At 35.4% G+C, this 21,043-nt stretch overlaps 1 protein-coding gene across 5 annotated transcripts in view; it reads right to left on the bottom strand.

Moving 5' to 3' along the window:
• Positions 1–21,043, bottom strand: part of phactr1 (phosphatase and actin regulator 1) — a 30,994-nt gene that overhangs the window by 6,326 nt on the left and 3,625 nt on the right. Inside the window, exons 1-8 of one of the 5 annotated variants that reach the window (XM_055186002.2) lie at positions 13,731–14,476; positions 6,859–7,023; positions 6,265–6,345; positions 4,495–4,593; positions 2,835–3,029; positions 2,379–2,604; positions 1,971–2,164; positions 215–371 (exon numbers count right to left, since the gene is read on the bottom strand). In XM_055186002.2, coding sequence (XP_055041977.2) covers positions 215–371; positions 1,971–2,164; positions 2,379–2,604; positions 2,835–3,029; positions 4,495–4,593; positions 6,265–6,345; positions 6,859–7,023; positions 13,731–14,052 — 1,439 coding nt within the window. In that variant the 5' untranslated portion in view covers positions 14,053–14,476. Of the gene's footprint in view, positions 1–214; positions 372–1,970; positions 2,165–2,378; positions 2,605–2,834; positions 3,042–4,494; positions 4,594–6,264; positions 6,346–6,858; positions 7,024–13,730; positions 14,477–21,043 lie in introns of those variants that run through there. The other 4 variants (XM_055186000.2, XM_055186001.2, XM_055186003.2 and 1 more) reach the window with 4 other exon arrangements.

Below are 21,043 nucleotides of genomic sequence, written 5' to 3'. Positions count from 1 at the left end.
ATTCTGGTTTGTGTTAAATGCCTCAAGCACAGGAAAGTGCTTTATTCTTATCAAAAGTTAACTTTCATTCATTCATTTTATATAGCACAAATAAACAAAACAAAAGTCAACCACTGTGCTTTACAGAATAAAAGTCTAGGAGGCATAGAGTACTTCTTCAAATGATCAACTTTTTGATGAGAAGTGTTTGCTGGTTGTGTGTTTGGGTTCTGACCGGGTTAGTTTGGTGCCGATCTGCTGTCTGGACTCGAGTCTCTCCTGGTCCGACATCATAGGTAAAATGTTTTTATCCTCCAGTTCTCTCTTTGATGGTCGGTTGCTCAGTTTAATCGCCAATGAATCTTTTCGCAAGATTCTTAAAGCCAATGTACCTACACACACGAAAATCATACACACATACATGGGAAATAAATTATATAAGATTATATAAACATAATATAATCATATATAAACATTTACTATCAGTGGTGGCCGGCATTCAAGTAAAGCCACTTTGAAACAATATAACTTGATTTGCTAATAAACTATCTATTAAATCTTTTACATGTTTCTTTGCTTGTTTTGTCACTGCATTGCCCAGTCCATCTTTAGTTATAGATTCAGAGATTTTTGTGTTAAGATAGATTGTGTTAGTGGTATTTATACTGCTGGGAATTTACCTGATTGTAAATACTAAAATTAAATAAATAATTACTACAAAAACAACCTGTTAAAGGCACAATACGTAAGATTTTTGCATGAAAATATCCAAAAACAATAATTTTTTATCCAAAATGCACTGATTGGTGTATGACATCAAAGTATTGCGAGAGTGATTCGTAAGATGCAGTACTCTCACGATAGGTGGATGATTCTCACGAAATCTAGACTTAAAAGGTGTCCAGCATACAGGATTAAGGTCTGAACTTACTATAAGCATTATTTTTAGAGGATTTAAAACATATTTCCTATAGAATTATTTACATTTTTTAGATTACCATTATAAAAAATTATCATTACCGCAACATGATATTACATTAAATATATGCATTTACAAACTCATGTTTCGGTAATGAAAAGTAAAAAGTTGTCTAGGTACTATGACGAACAAAATTTCAACTTTTATCAGTAGAGAAAAAATAAGAACTGCTTACCTGGTAGCCATCTTGAGTGTCACAGTCAATTATGTCCCTTACAACTATTTTTTTTTGTTGAAAATGTTAGTTCATTGAGGGCTTAAACAATGATTGAAAATTGATGCGGAGGATGAGAAAATATTTCTTGGACACATTTATATTCCTTGTTATTGTCTCTACATTTACCAATGATCACCAAATAGCACATGTTTCTTTACTGTAAATGTTTATAGTGTAACATGCACTGAAGCTCTTTATCTTTTAGATTTTTTAATTATAAATATTTCCATGTCAAAGAACCCAAATCCAGTCATGGACACATTGCGGAAATGAAAATTTTCCTCTTAAATGTGGAAAAAACAACGAAATTGATTTGTATGATGTCATTTGGAATCATGTGCAAAATAGTACATGAAGAGATGTTTGTAACTTTATGCTTCTTATTTTGATACTCTTACTTTGCGTTTACTTTTTTTTAATGTTTCATGACACCTCATAAGTCTAATTTCGCAAGAATCACCCAGATGTCATCCGTCAACCCATCTGCGCAGTGCTGCATGCGGAAGTAGTAATGCCAAGTTTACATTGTAAATGTTATAAAACTATTTAATTACGTCATCAATTACATGATTAGTGAGTCCTGTCAAATCGATTTTTATTGACATTGAAGGTGAAGACTACAACTCCCATCATTCCACACTCTTTAACATCATCATCAAGCTGTGACCTTTGTTGTTGTTTAGCGACCTCTAGTGGCAAAAATGACATATTGTGCCTTTAATAACTGCAATGCTATTAAAAAACGAAATCAAACCCACCACTAAACACACAACATACTGTAAAAACAGATCGTACTTGTAAACAAAGAGTCATCATCATCATCATCGTCGTCATCATCATCTTCCTCTTCATCTTCCTCATGCGTGTGTGTGCTGAAGGTGTGTGTGATGAGTGTGTGTGTGTTGGCTGGTGATTGGTGCATAGAGTCTCTGTTCTCTTTCTCCTCTTCCATCTCCACCAGAACAGATGGGACCGCCTGCAGAACAGAACTACACACACACACACACACACACACACACACACACACAGCAGAGAGATCAGAAACACAAAAAACATAATATACACACCCATTGTTTGTTCTGCAAATGTATATAATGACATAAATAAACACAAATGTACTGAACCCAATGTCGACCCCTTTTCAGCACTAATTGTGTGTGTGTGTGTGTGTGTGTCTGTGTGTGCATGCATGTGTGTACTTACCTCTCCAGTCTCTGCATTGTAAGAGCGAGGGTTTTATTGAGTTCCTCTATGATGCGACTGGGTGGATGTAGAGACAAAGGTATGGTTGCGTAGTGTTGCATGTGAGAGTGTGTAAGTGTGTGTGCGTGCGGGTGCGACGGCAGACATTTGAGGGGAAATGAAGGTGCAGGATCACAGATCAAGACTTTCTTTGGAGGAAGAGGTGGCGACAGTCTAGAAAAGGTTTCTACAAAGAACAAGAGAGACAACATGAATTCCCATTTGTTTGCTTTCATGAGGATTTTCATTCTCTCCGACCCGTTCAATAAACACGCTACTTTACAATATCTTGCTATAACAAGTCAGAAAAATCCAGCTTTGATGTAAATGTGGGCAGATATGTAAATGTGCACATGGTTGTGATGTCATGAACAAGTTACTTTTGTACTTTAGTTTTGATTCCTCGTTTGAGCTCACCTGTCAGGTGGTTGTGAATTCTGCTGTATGGCTTTGGCGGTAAGGCAGGTGGCTGTTTGAGTGACGCTGGTCTCACGTGTGTGATGTCAGCGCCGTCGCTTGTCAGCGGCACAGGTTTGACAGAGGGCGGGGCTTGAGATGGCTTTGAGGGGAGATCTGTGAGACACGACACAGTTTCGCCAGACGACTGCGCTTCTGAAAAGGAAACTTCATAAGAGACAATATCAGACATTAACTGGACCTCTTTCTACTTGGATTTATCTGGATCTCATTATGTACTGTAGGTCATTTACATATAAAAACTGGACTGATAACAAACTGTGATAAAGCTGTTTTGGATGCGTCCTGATTAAAAAGTGATAGACCGATATATTGCAGTGGCTGACATATGGGCTGCTATTTTTATTATTGGCATTGGCCAATAAATCTGTCTGTTCCCTAAAGAGAACATATCATGAAAATCTGAACCTAGAAAATGTGAAAAAGATCAACCCGGTTACTTAGTTTTGGTAAACCATTCTCTGCAAGCATGTGAAAAAATAGGTCATTGAAACTAGGGCTGCGCAAAAATATCGATACAGCTAACTATATCGTGACAATTTACCACGATAGTGTGTCGATATGTCAATCTCTACTATCATTATTTTAAAAACCCATCAAATCCCTCTGTGTGCGTCAAACGACCTCCTCCGCCGCCGCTGTAGTTCTCGCTGTCCAGTTGTCTGTCATATACGGCCATTCGGCCAATGTCTCAGAAGTTAGCGGGAGTGAGAAAATGGCAGAAAATGTGGACGTGTGGAAGCACTTTGGCTTAAAAAAAATTGTAAAAAAAATGTTAGCTCTATTTTTTTTACATTTTTGATAAAAAAAGAAAAAGTATTGCAATGTACCGCAGCATGCAGCGGATTGTATCGTATCGTGATACATTGTATCATGAATTATGTACCGTGATACGTATCGTATTGTGAGGCCCTTGCCAAACCCAGCCCTAATTGAAACTAGCTCCCCTTGTGATGTCAGAAGGGGATTTATTATAATAATACCGCCCCTTAATCTGCACTTTCCAATGACATCACTGCAATTTCATGCAGAGAGAGAGAAAATAATTGACAGCACAATAAAGTTTCAATTTCAACAAACCATTATTATGGCGATCAGTGTTTGCATTATCAGCTTATTTGCATTTTAAAGGACACACCCAAAACTGCATTTTTGCTCACCCTACAAAGTGGCTATTTTAACATGCTATAATAAATTATCTATATGGTAGTTTGAGCTAAAACTTAACATACACACTGTGGGGACACCAAAAATTTATTTGAAAATCTTGTGAAATGTCCCCTCTAAATCAATTTTTCCTAAAGAAAAGACTGTAAAACCAGTGTCTGACAGACAGTAAAATAACAAAACATTATTTACTTTTTACATAATGTTAGGCTGTTTACACACAACAAAAACATTGTTGATATTTTTCAAAGGTATATCCATCAAATTATGCCCATTTTTTATTTTGTTTTACCAGTTCTTTGTTTGTCACTTATTTATTGAAATTACATTTTGTGTATCGGTCTCATATCTGCAAATCAGCCGCTTTCTCAATATCCCTATCAGCATCAGCCATTAAAAAATAAATCCACTATTTTAAATATTGAAGCTGTACCTGTGAGGTTGTTCTCTGGAGACTCTGAAACCGGACTCATGATGGTCTGTCTGTCCAGATCACCACTACACACATGTCCAGATTCTCCACTTAACTCCTCTATAGAGAGAGAGAGAGAGAGAGAGAGAGAGAGAGAGAGAAACTTAACTTACATTACAACATTGTGTGTATGAGTGTGTGTGTGTGTGTGTGTGTGTGTGTGTGTGTGTGTGTGTGTGTGTGTGTGTGTGTGTGTGTGTGTGTGTGTGTGTGTGTGTGTATGCTTACATGTGTGGGTGATTTTATGCTAAATGTTGCAATTTAGAAAACCTTTGAGATTTACAGCTATTACATTTAGCAGTATTTTAGTTTTTTATAGATTTCAAAACTGTAATTATTTTAACACTTTTGTTTGTCAAGGCAGTCTAGCAGGATTTCAAGGTTTTGTAAAGATTAAACAAAACATTTAAAACGCACTGAAAGCCTTAAAGATTCATGTCAACCAGTATGGAATTATCAAATATACTTATGAACAAAAATGGAAAATAAGAAGAAAACACTGAAAATAAAAATTAACTTAAAGGCAAAAATTTAACATGGATTTCAAATAAGCATTTATGATTCACAAGTTTACCTTCACCGTTCTGGCACAAACCTCTTGCGTGGACGGGACTAAACCATGCTTTGATATTTGGATTGGCAGTTCTTTGATCAAAAGGTTTAGACTTTAATGGATTTTGGAGAGCAATCTGGATGCAGCGGTCTGTATAGTTTTAGTTTTTGTGTAACTTATGTAGTTAGTGTATTAGTTACTAATTGATATTTGAGGTTTGGGTAGTCTTCTACATTCTAGTGAAGGGCTGCATAAAGATTATTCATGACTAATCGATTGCAGAATAAAAGTTTTTGTTTATACCATTCATGTGTCGTGTACTGTGTATAATAATTCTGTATACATAGACACACACATGCATGTGTATATACATTTCTATATTTATGTATATATATATATATATATATATATATATATATATATATATTACACATGTAAATGTTTCTTAAATACATACATGAATGTGTGTTTTGTATTTATAAATACACTTATTATTATACAAAGTACACACACATAAATGATGTAAACTTTGGCAGATGATTAGTCATGATTAATCGTCATGTAGCACTTTGATAGACTACAGTCTGATTTGCTAAAAATAAGTGCCAAAACATTAAACAAGTAAAGAACACAAATTATTTAAAGTCCATGTAAAAAAATGTAGTACATTTTTAAAGGGGTTTTTCTTCTTTGTCATTTTATATCTTTGTTCGTTTCTTGAAAGTTTGCATTCATTTTTATTAGCAGAAAAATAATCCCATAAACCTGTACTCAAAAATTCTCTTTGATGATTTATAAACATGATCTGAACAAAATCTAAAGACAAAATCTAATATACTATTTATTATGTTATTATTTCTAAATAATCAAATCACAGTAACTGTGTTAATGGAGCATTAATAACATAACATTTTAGTTAAACTGATGAAGTGTCAATACACCTTTAACCCTGGAGAACCCAATAAGATTTTGGGTAGCAGCAATTAACATTGGCCAAATTTGACCCTGTGGGATCTCCAGGATTAAATGCGACAACAAACATGATTTTTCTGTAAACATTACTAGCATTATTAATAGTTATATAAATAACTACAATATAAAAGTTTTAGTGAAATTGGTAAGATTTGGTTTATAACATGATATCTACCACAGAATGATCTGTGTGTATATGAGTTTACCTTTTTCAAACACTTCTTTCAACACTCCTCTCTTTATGAGCTCTTCTCTGCTCTGACGGGTCGACATCTTCCTCTCTAGCACTAGAGACATAACATACATAAGACATGAAAACAATTCAAGATGCAGACGCATGCACGATACATTTACAGTATTTTACAGTATGCGTGATTACTCGTGAAATCTCAATCTGATGAAACCAATACGGAAGTGATTTAAACTGCAATTCATTGACTGACTGCTAGAATCTGACTCCAAAAGAGAGTCAATTCCCACAGACCTCCATGTTAAAATGGCCAACTTTATAGTAGATCATTCATTTAAATTATATTAAGCCCTAAAGTTCTGCATAATTAAGGGCGTGGCCACTTAAGTGACGGGTGAACAACCACGAGCTAGGCAGGCATGGTTTTAGCAACCAGCCACCTCAGCTTCACCCCGGACCGCCTCTTTACCCATTTTCGGGTTATCTGCAAGTGACGCATGTTTACAGCAGCAGGCACTGCCTACTTTATGCTTCAAAAAAGCTCTTCACAAATCTATGGGTGATGTCACAGACACTACTTCCATATTTTTTTACAGTCTATGGTGATTACCAGCAGACGTCTGTTTGAAATTGTCGCTCTTTTTCTTTCTCCATTTCCACGGTTTAAAGAGTCGCCCCAGACTGGCCAGTTTACTCCGTCTGCGGATCGGAGGCGTGCGAGTACCCGGAACCAAAGAATCTGAGCGCATCGCCGCCAGACGCTCAGCACCCTCTGCTGAAAGAAAGAAAGAAAAAAGAAAGAAAGAAAGAATGAAAAAAGGAAGGAAGGAAAGAATGAATGAATGAAAGAAAGAATAAACAAAGGAAAGAAAGAAAGAATGAAAAAATAAAAAGAATTAAGGAAAGAATGAAAGAAGGAAAATGAAGGAAGAAAAGAATGAATGAAAGAGGGAAAGAATGAATTAAAGAAGGAAAGAAATAAAGGGAAAAAATGAAAGAAAAAAGAAAGAGTGAAGGAAGGAATAAAAGGAGGAAATAATGAAAGAAAGAATAAAGAATAAAATAATAAAGGAAAAATGGAAAGAATGAATGAATGAAAGAAAGAATGAAAAAAGAAGAAAGGAAAAAAGCAAGGAAGAAAAGAATACAGGAAGGAATAAAAGAAAGAATGAAAGAATGAAGAAAAGAATCAAGGAAAGATTGAATGAATGAAGGAAAAAGAAAGAAAGAAAGAAAAAAGTAAAGAATGAAACATTTGAAAGAATTAATGAAAGAATGAAATAAGGAAAAAAGGAAGGAAGGAAAGAAAGCATGAAAGAAGGAAAGAAATAAAGAAGAAAGAAAAAAGGAAAGAGTGAAGGAAAGAAAGAATGGAATAATAAAGTAAACAAAGAAAAAACGAAAGAATGAAAGAAAGAATAAAGGAAAAAATGAAAAAGGAAAGAGTGTAGGAAAGAATAAATGAAAGAAGGAATGAAAGAAAGAAAAAGAGAGAGAAAGAAGGAAAACTTTTAGCAAATCATGTAAAACATAAGATCTTAATCATTATCACAGAAGTTTAAAGCATTATCAGAATAAGATTGAGTTCAAGAGTTAAGTTTAGTAAATGAAACAGCAGAGCAGACAAATATCTTTAAAATCAAATCACTGGAAAAACCTTTCAATAATGACTAAAACACACATTACAGTTCAAAGCCCTTTTTCCATACAGTCTCACGTCACTTTAAAGGTTCAGACTTTTTTCCATTTATTAAATGAGATGAAATAAAGCAGACGCATCTATGAACTCATTCAATTTAAGTTTAACAAAAAAAAAACCAATGTGATAACTTGTATAGACCAGTTCAAATGATGTAAACAACACTGGTCCAGAAACACTTCCTGTTACAGTTTGTGACAGTTATTTTTTTATTTTACATATATTATTATCTTTAAGATGTTTGTTTAACTTCGGTTAATTCAGGTTTATATGTTCTGTTGGTTTATTTTATCCCAACGTTTATCTAGTGTTAAAAAACGGAAACAGGAAGTGCTTCTGGACCAGTGTTGTTTACATCTTTTGAACTGGTCTATAGCTTGAAATGAACTTTAAGTCGCTTTGAATGAAAGTGTTTGCCAAATGCATAAATATAAAATGTTAAATTCTCTGAAACACTTTATATCATCATGATCTTATGTCCAGAAAGATGAAATAACACAGCTTCTTAAAACAGAAAAATTAATATCGGCAGATAAAGAAACAAGTAAAGAACATCAATGCAAAAGGTTTCAATACATGACTGTAGTTGCAGTTACTGTGAAATAATCTTTACAAACCATTTTATTTCTGGAATGTGACATACTGTGTTTGAGTTTAACAGGATATTGAAGGGAAACTAAAGGATATTGAAGGAATATTGATGTTAAACTTTCTTTATATGTTAAATGATACTAAGACATACCGGTAATTGTGTTATTTTTGGAATTACATGCACTGATAATTAATTCACAGTAAGTGAAATAAAAACACAAATAAAGCACATTTTGATTAGAATAGTCCAGAATTAACTCAATTCAGATTAGAGTTGTTTTATTTAGCGTAAAGTTGTCAGACCATTCTGTTTTTTTTCTTTACAATTTTGAAATTACAGATCTTTTTTAAAGTCCCCCTGTAGTTGATCATTTTAGCATAAAACGTACCTATAAGCATCAAAACAGCATAAGTAAATGTTTTTTTTCTGTGACATTTTCTGTCATTTCTTCATGCTTTAAATTTAAATGCCTCATTCAGTATACACGGATCTATGCAAATTCAATTAAATTTTTCAATTGTAAAAATTGTACAGCTTCAGCGTCGAGTCTATGCATCCATATATATCTATAGCTCAAACTACTGACTCGTTCAGCTTTGATGATGTTACATGTTTGTGACGTAGGAAAGCAAGGCGATTTCAAACTAGGGTTTTAAAGCTCTTTGGAAATTTGCAATTTTATGAAGAAAATACTCAGCAGTGCTGTTGATTGATGAATTTGCACACTTTTTGTCTTAAATCTTATTAAAAACACCACATAGACATATAAACAACAATGAAAACTCACCACTTTCACCACAGGGAGACTTTAAAACAACTGCTTAAGGTATACATGTTTACAAACCTTCTTTGGTGATTGTGCTTAAAATGCAGTTATTGCCTCTAATTTCAACTAGCTACAGATTTAAGGTCAGTTTAGTCCGTTAACAAGTATAGAGACATCAATTTTAATTTACGCTTTCATTCTAATGTTTGTCTGTTGTTTAAAGAAAAATTCTCAACTGGCCTTGAAAAATCACAACTAGTGCATCTCTAGTCCAAATGTTATGTGAAAATATAAATAGCACAATTTAAAGGACAAACAAACAGATGACGGGATACAGACATTGTAAATGTTTGGTCTAAACAGATGCACTGAATGTTTTTTTTCTTATGTACTACAACAACAGACTGACTGTCAGAGAGAGAGAGAGAATAAAAATAGTCTGAGTTCATTACAAACAGGTCAGCAGGTAATGGAAAGAGCGATGCTTATTTTCCAGCAGAGCTTTAGTGCTGAAGGAGGTTTAACATTAAATCAGATCCTTTACTAAACCTTTACACTGAAAAAATGACTACACTTATACTGTGCCTGGGCTATGATCTGATTTAAGTGTATTGTTGATAATATGTTGGTAATAAATTCAAGGTAAATAAAGTGACCTTTAGTATATAAAAATAGCAGAGGCCATTCCGTGCACTCAAATTTCATTTAAAGGTGCCGTAGAATGTAAAACTTTATTTATCTAGATCAGGGATGGGCAACTTTGATAATGATGAGGGCCAGCATTTTTCTCCTTTACACCAAGGGGGCCAGAACCAAACGCACAATTTACATCATTCTTAATTTCCTTTATTAAGAAACCACAATATACAATTAACCTGTCTTTAAAGATTTTAACTATAAAATTAACTTTATTTTCAGTCGACAAGCATTTCAGATAAAACTTCTTAACAAAGGCTCTTTTAAATGAGTAGTATAGAGGAGTTTCACAACTCGCCCTCAGAGAACAAAATTATTAAAAATAAATTAATAAATTCAAAACAAAATATAGTTAAAAAAAGTTAATAACAATGTATTTTACCACACGCAGCAATCAGACAAAAAAGAAGTGTAATGTCACATTGATTGGCCTCGCAACCAATTTGGCGAGCTGCTCCATTTGTTTATATGACGACGACACCAAGGTAACCGCTAAAGCGTACATTTAAAAATATCTGACATGTCTGTCTCAACGAAAATTAACCAGCCACAGCCACACAATGGCTCAAGCGCTCTTGGCAAACAGAGTAAGGTTTGAAAAGGACATTGACACACACACACACGAGTTCAGGGCTTCTCGGGTCCGTTCGGCAAAACCACTTTCATTTTAAATAACACGAGACCCGATTATTGTACCCGACCCGTGTCCAAGGCACGCGTGAAACTTTTAAACCAGAACCTGACCTGTCTTCGGTTCGGACCTCGGGTTTTCGGACCTCTACTTCACACACGGGACTATGCTTAGTGTGACGATCCGCGTAACCTAGCGCCCCCTCCTGGTTGGGAGCATTTACGTCCTAATACAAATCAACATTTAATTAAGTATAATATGGTCCTGCGGGCCATATTAAAATTTGGCCCTCGGGCCGCCAGTTGCCCATCCCTGATCTAGATGAATGATAAGAGTTCTGTATATGGTAATGACATATCGTAAGCCTCAAACACCATCGTTTTCTCCTTATGTAAAACCTTTTGCATGCAAAAAAACGCTGGAAAACAGACCAAACTCAACATACCACTGACTGTGATGTCACAGTCCAGATGTATGGCTCAACATTAAATTACACATTAAATTAAGTTCAATGTTATTACAATGCTAAAAACAAAGTTGTGATTGGTCGTTATATGCTAGTTAATGCTATATGCTAACATTTAGGCTGAAGTTCTACTATTAAAGTTACAAGTACATTTGGCAGGTCAATACTGAAAAAAACACAAACTTACCACTCAGAAACAGAAATCTCCAAACAATTAATTATTCTTCAAAAATAAATGATGGCACAGCTGATAGTAACCATTGACTTTCATATAGGAGGAAAAACAAATACAATGGAATTCAGTGGGTACCATCAACTGTGTGCTTACCATCATTTATTAAAATGATAAAAAAGCTCATACAGGTTTACATCAACTTGAGGATGAAAATTTTTATTTTTGGGTGAACTATCACTTTAACAAATACAACCTTATTGTAAAGTGTTACAAATAAAAAGAAAATAAATAACAATCGATTTAATGACATTAGGTGTAACTTCAATTGATATCTGCAAAGTAAATATTGGACAGAACACACCGCCGAATTAACCCAATACTGGGTAAAGATGAACGATCTTATTCACTTTGTTTGAAGCTGTTGTCAAAATTAATTAAAAGACATCTTTGTAAAGGCATCACTTATGTTCTGTATGTGTTTATATGATAAAGAATTTATAAAACAAAAGTTTTTTCTATTTCATAAAAAAGTAGTGGTTTTAAAGACAACAAGGTTTAAATCCGACAGTGACAATATGCATAATATTCATAAAAAGATAAGACCCCCATCCACACAATGGCACTTTTTGAGGAAAAAATGAAAAATGATAAAAACTCACTTTTTCTAGTTAAATAAGGTTAAAAATACATAATTTGCTAGTAATAAAGGTTTACTACAATGTGATTGCAACCTTTTTTCTCATATGGCAATATACTGCAATACCAATAAACAGGCTGGAGAGTGGAAATACCTTGATATGAATTTGACCTCATATCAACCACCCCTAATGCTGGGTTGTTTTAACCCAACTGATGGGTTATAACCCACACTGTTAGACTTTTTATTGTATATATGCGGTAACTCACTGGCAACGTGTTTCCAGTGAGTTACTGTAACTGCCCCATTACAGTACCATACACTGTAAAAAAATCCGTAGAAAATGCAGTTGGGTTGCCGGTAACTTACCGTAGATTTAAATGTATGTTTTTTACTGGCAACATTTTGTTCAAAGTTAAATGAACATTAAACATTTACAAGTCTTTATCTTTACAGAGTAAAACTAAAAAAACAGCATCAAGCAAAACATTCTGGGAAACAAAATCTGAAGCAAAAAACAGAAAAAGGTTGATGATGATTTCTGGTTCCCAAAATGCTTTGCATGAGGCTGTTATTGTATAGTTTTATTCTGTAAAGATAAAGACTTGTTAATATTAAAAATTTATTTAACTTTGAACAAACTATTGCCAGTAAATAATATAAACTTAAATCTACGGTAAATTACCGGCAACCCAGCTGCAATAGCATTGAAATTTCAACGGAATGTTTTTACAGTGTAACTGTACATGTTTTTTACAGTATGATGGCTTTACCACAGTTCCATTTTACAGTATAATAATACCCTTACTGTAACCTAGTTTAAAAAAAACATTGCCATGAAGGAGAATCAAACCCAGGTCACCCATGTCATAGGTCTGTAACACTACCACAGTGTCACAGAGTCACTTAATAAAAGTTACTCGCTACACTCCCCCAGTAGCCTCTTCTGTCACTCTCCCGACACTCTAAGTAAGCTGACCCGACCCAAACTAAACCAAACCGTGGAGTACTATGCAATGGAAAAGCGCCATAAGGAGCGAAATCTTGGCGTCACTAGTGTTTTGAGGTCTTGAGGTCAAATTCAAAACTGACGGTCAAGCATTTATCCATAATCCCTTTGTTGATTCTATCTACAATTCTCAATAAATTATTTACACTGCTGAAAAACAATTCACATTTTGAAATTTGCTTTACTGCTAAAAGCATAACAAATAAAATATATTTCATTTCATAGATATATTTTATTTTTCCATGTTATATGCTTTTATAACACTGTTTTATTCAACAGAAGCACTACTGCTGTTGTTTTACAGCAGTCTACCGCAAATTCAAAACATGCAGTAAATCACTGTAAATTAAATGTTAATACCCATAATGCAATGCATATTACAGTAATGAACTGGAAATGAAAATTATTGTATTTTCCTGGGCATTTTGTGGTAAGTAACTGTAGAAATTACAGTTAAGTCTAAAAGTGCATGTTTGCATAACAGTCAATTTTAACCCAGCATTGGGACATTTTTAAACCAGCATGTGTTTCTGTCTAATAATTGCCCACCATGGATTAAAAATAACCCATACTTTTTATAGTGTGAATAAATGAAATAATGCCTGTTGGTTTGGCAAATGAGGCCTACAATGATTTGAAGATATACTGAATATATTGAACTGTTCTGTATTTTAAGGCCTATTATGGTTTAATGTGATCATTGGTTATTAAATGCATATTTTGTTTAATAAATAAGATTGTCATTGAATTACGTTCACAAGCATCTGTTATAATAATGTTGATTTTAGAGCATCATTAGTACATCACTCACCGTCCCGGATCTCATTCCCGCGGCTGCAGTTACTGCAGATGTGCTTGATATGGCCGGAGATCACAAACGGAGTGTTGTTGTTACCGGGGGCGGCCGGTTGCCGCAGTTTCACCAAGTTAAAGGCTCTCCGTTTGCGCGGTTTCTCTGCGGATGATGACGATAACGACGATGAAGGTGAGCCGTCCTCCCGCAACCGAGATGTGATCCAGGTCCCGTGCGCTCCCGTGAATGCGGGACCCGCCATGGGCGCAGCGGCGGCGGATCCGTGTCTATCTGTCACACCCCGGGATGGTACGGATATCGAACGGAAGAGCGCGTGCATGAGCCTTACCGACCATCCCGAGACGCGCGAACTGGGTTTATTTTACCGTGCCGAGCGCGAGACCACCGACGCCACGCGCAAAAATCGCTTGGCCCACCTGAGTGTGTATAACACACCAGCTGATGTAAGCTACTTTCCTCCTTCGGTATTGTCGTTAATATATCACGCCGTTAATATCCCCCCTTCCCGGTAATAATGCATCAGCATCCCTCGATATTTAATCGCGAATTAACCCGAAATAAGAACACACGAAGGGCGGCGCAGATTTGTTTATCATACACGAGCAGATGCGCCTCTCGGTAGCATCACTTCAAATTCATCAACGTGACGCAATGCCGCGTCAAAATACGCGGACCGGAATCCGCCGTTAACGGGAACGAATATACAAACTCTACTAAAGCGAAGACTTGATGAATATAACGTGACGTTGCGAAAGGCTTGGCTCATGAATATTAATTACGTACCGTCTGTGAGGCTCGCCTGTAGGCAGAACTGATTGGCAGTTGTTGAATAATTAAAACCTTGCCTCGTGAATATTAAGGATGTAACGTGACGTCCGGCCTATTTGATTGGCCGACTGTCGTAAGTGGGTTAAGGGATGGCTTATGAATATTAATCTGGTTACGTCCGTTACGCCAATCTTATCCATAAGCAAATCCTTCACCATAGTACAACACGTTTATTCACTGAACATTCAGTCCGTTAAGAGAATCCAGACCGGATCTACCGACAGACCGCGTCTACGTCACTGTATTTCGAATAGTGTCGCACCGGCAGAGGCTGCGGCTATTCAAACCCAGGCAAAAATATTAAAATAAAATAAATGACGTTAATATTTTCCACTGAGAGAGACTGTGTGTCTTACTTCTTTGAAAACCGTTTGTAATATTGGGGATAATTAATTCTATATATGATTAACATAGGCTACAGTATGATGCTGTTTTTGCCGTTTTTTAACCCATGTAGTATTGTTAAAACAGGCGAATTTTCTGGTCAAAAATCTAAGGGAAAAAATGGGCCTGTTTTCATACCTTAGGTGTCAGACTGTCATTTCTCATTACTTTAATATACACCAATATTTACATATGGCTCTCAATAGTGATTTAGAGTAAAATATTTGATTTGGAGTACAAGAGAAATAGTTTAACATTTTGTAATGACAAATTTACTGAAACCACAAAAATTATGTTTAATCTTTGATCAAAATGTTGTTCCGTCACAATTTATGAATACTCTGAAAATAGGCATAACTTACTTTACTTAAGATAATAATTTCCTATTTTATTTCTGCTGTTGATTTTAGATGAAATATGTTTATGCATTTCAAAAAATGACTTTTTTACTTAGTATTTTTGTCTTGTTTTCAGTAAAAATATCTAAAAATTCTTAAATCAATATGTATTTTCTTGATGAGCAAAATGACCTAAGAAAATAAGTCTAGTTTTTACACAAAAAATATACAATTTAAGTGAATTTGTGCTTAAAACAAGCAAAAAGCTTAAAGTGTTTAAGAAACAAGAAAACTTATTTTTAGATTTTTTTTCTCACCCCATTGGCAGATATTTTTGCTTGTTTTAAGTTTAAATTTACTTAAACTGTGTATTTTTTTGTCTATAAACTAGACTTATTTTCTTGGGTCATTTTGCTCATCAAGAAAAAGCATCTTCATTTAAGAATTTTTAGATATTTCTGAAAACAAGACAAAAATAGTAAGTATAAGAAAGTCATTTTTTTACACTGCAAAAAATTATTTCAAGAAAAAAAAATCTTAGTATTTTTGTCTTGTTTTCAGTAGAAATATCTAGAAATTCTTGAATTGGGATGCTTTTTCTTGATGAGCAGAACGACCTAAGAAAATAAGTCTAGTTTATAGACCAACAATATCAAATTTAAGTGATTTTGTGCATAAAACAAGCAAAAAAATCTGGTAAGCAAATTTCTCTTGAATTTTTCTTGTGTCATTTTGCTCATCAAGAAAAAGCATCTTAATGTAAGAATTTGTATAGTTTTATTGAAAACAAGACAAAAATAAAAAAAAAAATTCTTGAAAATCTTTTTTTTGCAGTGTAATAAACACCTTACAGAAAAACCACATTCATACATGTGCATAATTACATGTGATCATATTAAATGTATTTTGAAACATTTCCTTTAAAATTGCCTTTTACTTTTTTTGTTTTCGCCTGTAAAGCTACTTTGTAACAATGAACAATTGTGAAAAGCGCTATATTAAAAAATTGAACCGAATTAAACCCTCATGTGAAACCCATGTGGTGAATAGTTTTTATGTTTTTTCACATATAAAATTAATGTGGCTTTTCTATGTTTATTATGAAAATGTTTTTTTCTTTAGAGAAATTCATGCTTTTCTGTAAAGGAACACTGCAATTACAGTAAATTACAGTACTTGCACTGCTAATTATTTGTCTGGTTTTCAATCAACCAATGAAAGCCAGTGTCAAACCCCTCTTGATATCATTTTGATATTTCAGGACCATAAAACTGTATCTGGACCCTCATACCTGAACTCACTCCTACAGGTTTATATTCTCTCCTGCCATCAGAAAATGAGTGACACCTCATTGTTCCCTCGCAAATCACAATTTTAAACATTTACCTTAACTCTGTTCCTCTCTAGATGATTGAGCTGTCAGCTTACACCCAACTGGCTGTGAATCCTTTAAAAAACAACCAAAGATCTATTTCGCGTACACCTGTCTAATAACTAACGTTCAACAAATGTCTTTATGCTGTTAACTTATAGCTTTATTACTATTACCACTTGTAAAGTTATTGGCTCCATTTGTCTGCAGAGTGAACAAATGCGAAACGTGTACGGCCATCACCACGATTCAAACAGCTGTGCAAGACTGTCAGAAACGCAGAACGAGTGTTGGCACAAAGACAAACCGCCCAATCCATGTTGCCATGCAACCCCAGCCCCTTTAAACACACACACACATGCGAGTATTAATACCATCTGACATTCACACACAATTCAGTGATTAGCTCACCTCTGACTGTTACACAAACACGTGCACACAAACACACAGATGCCGCGCGGAGCGAAATCGGACAGAAGCCGCAGGCCCGTCAACGTCTGTATGAAATACTCAGTCACACTGTTGTGTCTGGCCTCAGCAAAACACTCGCAAACCATATTGATTCATGAGCTCATTCAACCGCAAGAACACCACCACGGTAAAACTGAGTACAATACCTCATCACTGAAGAACGCTGAGCAGGTGATATTTCATATGATATCTAATACAACCACTAGACATCTTGTCAAATCATTTCTTACATTTGTTTATTAAGCAAGCACTGCTGTGATCTTATTACATTGACACTATTATTTCATTACGTTGGATTGACAAAGCAAATTATGTTTTTCATTCCTAACCCAAGACCAAAATGTACAGATGTAAACATAAGGTTGAGTAAATAAAATGATAGTATACAAAAAAAAATGATTTTTTTATTTACTCACCCTCATGTTGTTTGAACCCCTAATGTCTTTCTTTGTTCATCATAACCCAGATTTTTTTTTAAAGTGTCTCTTTTTTAGTGCACATAACTGTTGTTTTATGATGTGGTGGTCACCATCCAATCCCATTGTAACCATAAAATCCTTAAACAACACTTTAAAAAAAATACATTGGGGGTTCAAGCCATAGATATGTATAACTGCATATGTCATTAGCAGCTGTTTCTATCATGGCGTTTATGTGTAAGTCGTCCACCATGTTGGAACGGTCCTAGGCCGTATGAAAGCCAGTGTTGCCAAGTTGGTGGTTTTCCTTCAGAATCTGATTACTTTAAAACTGTTGACATGAATGTTTTTCTCGCAGATTAAATGTGGAAGGATTTTGTTCACCTGTTGTAAATATTAAGATAATATTATTTTATTTATGAAAGTAAAAAGTTGGTATTTGGGAAATGGTAATTGGGATAGATTTGATTTTTACGCAAATCTGGCAACCCTGCCAAGCCCGAGAGCAAGCAGGCTGACCGTGCGCCAACAACCGTAGACTACTACTGTATATTTATCAAATGTTACGTGCTGCTGTGTAGACCCAAACATTTTAACTGCTTACACAATACAACAAGACGAAAGTGTTACCGAACTTGTATTTTAAAAGATTTTATTACTAAGCTGCTACCAAAGACTAAAAAGTGAAAAGCTGTGAGTGACGTATGCATCAGGTCTGTTCTTAAATGGCAGACGCATCTACATATATGCAGCAGTCAAATGTCGTATTATACATATCTATGGTTCAAACAACAGGAGGGTGAGTAAATAATGATAACACAGTTGACTGCACCCATTAACTTCCATAGTAGGAAAAACAAATACTATGGAAGGCAATGGGTACCCTCAACGATGTGTTTACCATCATTTATTGAAATATCTACTTTTGTGTTCATCAAAATAAAAAACTCACAGGTTTGTAACAACATGAGAGTGACAGAATGATGACAGAATTTTCATTTTTGGGCAAACTATTACTTTAAATATGCAAACTTTTCAAAGTGTCTGAAAACTTAATACCAACCCAGACAGCAGATGACTCTGTGTCGGATCTCCACTGGATCTGCTGACTTGTCTTTGGAGCGGATCCGACCCGGAGTCGTCTGTTGTCTGGGAAGAGAACTAAAGTTATTAACAACAAAAATTTAAATAGATTTTGTATACATTCATGGTGATTTAAGTGTAGATGTTTAGGTTTAGATGTTTAAAACAAACCCTAATGAAGAGAATGTTTCAGAAACATCAATACAGTTCTGTTGCTTTAAAATACTGTCATATCTCATCATCTTATCAGTGACATCACTCACCAAACACAATAAAAAGCTACACATTTTTCTAATACGTTCAGTTATACCTCATTCTCACACAGTTCTTTGCTCCCAGAAAATACCCAGAAAATTGCCAGACAGATTTCTGTGTGAACGCAAACATGTCCTGTAAATGTTCTGGGAAATAGGACCTAGTAACATTCCCGGAAAGCCCTCCATGTGAACAAGATGCAGAAATAATGCTGTAAGGGGCGTGACATAGTAAGGACGCGCGTGTTCATTCTGGACAGCTGTGACATCACTTTAAGTGATTTTGCATGCTTACATTGAAGGAAAGACCTGAGCCATATCTGGAGACTTAAAGCTGACATAACACACAACGTTTTTGCCAATGTAATGTTAATCTTGCTTACCTATAGAGTAGTATTTCATCCTTCATATGTCTAAAGAGTCTTTCGTGTTGTCAGAATTATAAAAGAAAGAACAGCCTTTCCGAATTTTGGCGGAAAAGGACAAACGCTTGAAGGCGTGCGGTGGGCGGAGCTGAAGAGTTACGAGTATGCGCAGCTTTGGATACTACTTTTGGATTCACATCTGACATAGATGGAAATCAAACTTTAAAAAAACTTTGTTTTAAATAACCAGCCTTACATTATACATACGATCCAGAATCGGATACTGAGTCAGTAATGAACGAACAGGAACAACAGCAGCAACAACAATTACAGCCGGACGTCTCTATCTGGTAATTAATCCTTGTTTATTTATCCGCTATTTTAATAAAAAATGAAACGTAATCCAGTTTTTTACTGTTATTTTACTGTTATTTCCGTTTTAAAAGGTGTAAATGTTGTAAATGCAGTACAACGTCAACTGAGGCAGAAAATGTTTGCTGTTGTTGGTGTTGTTTACATAACATGCACGTATGCGCGATTGCAAACAAAACACGTGAGATTTTACGCCCGTGGTTGTGACTCCTAAGCGGGGTCTTTTAAAAGTTTTGACTGCTCCATCAGTTGTAAACAAGTGGAAAATCTGGCGTCAAAGTTGTTGCATGCTGTGCAGTGATACCGGTGACTTCCACTCAACGGAGCAATGCTAATGCACGTTCTCGCTCTCACTTGACGTACAGGGCAAGCGTGCTTTTCCGGGGGTAAAGGCCCATAAAAGGAATATGGGGTCAATCAGTCGTAACGTATACCCCTATTCGAAAAAACTTTCCGAAACTTGTAGGAAAAAGGAGGCGTGAGTTTGGCTCAGAAATACTCTGTTACAAGCTCAACTACTTTTTTGACACTTTGCTTGTGTATAGCATGAGGGTTACAACTCTTAAACTGTGTTAATAAGTCAGAATGCATGAAATAGCATTAAACCACCCCTTTAAGACAATATCATATTTGACCCATGGGTGAAGCCCCCATGACATGGGCCAGCAAACAACCCCCCAACAAACCTCACCCACAGCAACCCCAAACATCATGGGAGTCACACAGCAACACCCTGGCAACTATTTACTACCATGCAAGCAGACCTCAATCATGTTTTTCAGTGAAAATCAAAATCATTTCACTTATTCAAGAAATCCTGAAACTGCTATTCCAACAGTACTCTATTAGCATACAATAGATTGTAAAACGCATTTTCTGCATGCAGTGGTGGGCTGTGAGATTTAAAGTGAAACGATTTAACCATCAGCAGAAAGAAAATAAGAAGGAAACACAACAAGGACAGATTTCATGAGGATTATCCTTCACAAAACATTTGCATTTATGCATCTGGCAAGCACCAAAGTGACTTGCGGTGCAAAATAAAAAGTTATACATTTTTTGTCAGTGTGTTCAAACCTTTTGTGCTAATTCAAAGTTCTATACACATAAAAATACACAGTGAAAATGATACTTGATATATTTCAGAGTTAAGCCAAAACCCCCTTCATTAGGCATTCAGATGTTTCAGTTATCCAGTGGACTGATTCAATGTGCACAAACCCACGAGCTGTTATTGCGACTCCATGCGCATTTATTTGACGTCATCATCACCTTAAGCTAAAACAACGCTAGATCATCATGACACAAACTAGAACGTGCGTAAGACTGAAATCCATCCTCACACAAAGGTATCAGAAGCAGTGCAGTATAGTGCATGAATCACATGGATACTTCTGTAGTCAGCAAGGCTGTGTATAAACAAA

Source organism: Misgurnus anguillicaudatus, chromosome 18 (assembly GCF_027580225.2).
Source record: "Misgurnus anguillicaudatus chromosome 18, ASM2758022v2, whole genome shotgun sequence".
NCBI classification, from domain to species: domain Eukaryota; kingdom Metazoa; phylum Chordata; class Actinopteri; order Cypriniformes; family Cobitidae; genus Misgurnus; species Misgurnus anguillicaudatus.
This window is presented reverse-complemented; position numbering and strand designations above follow the sequence as displayed.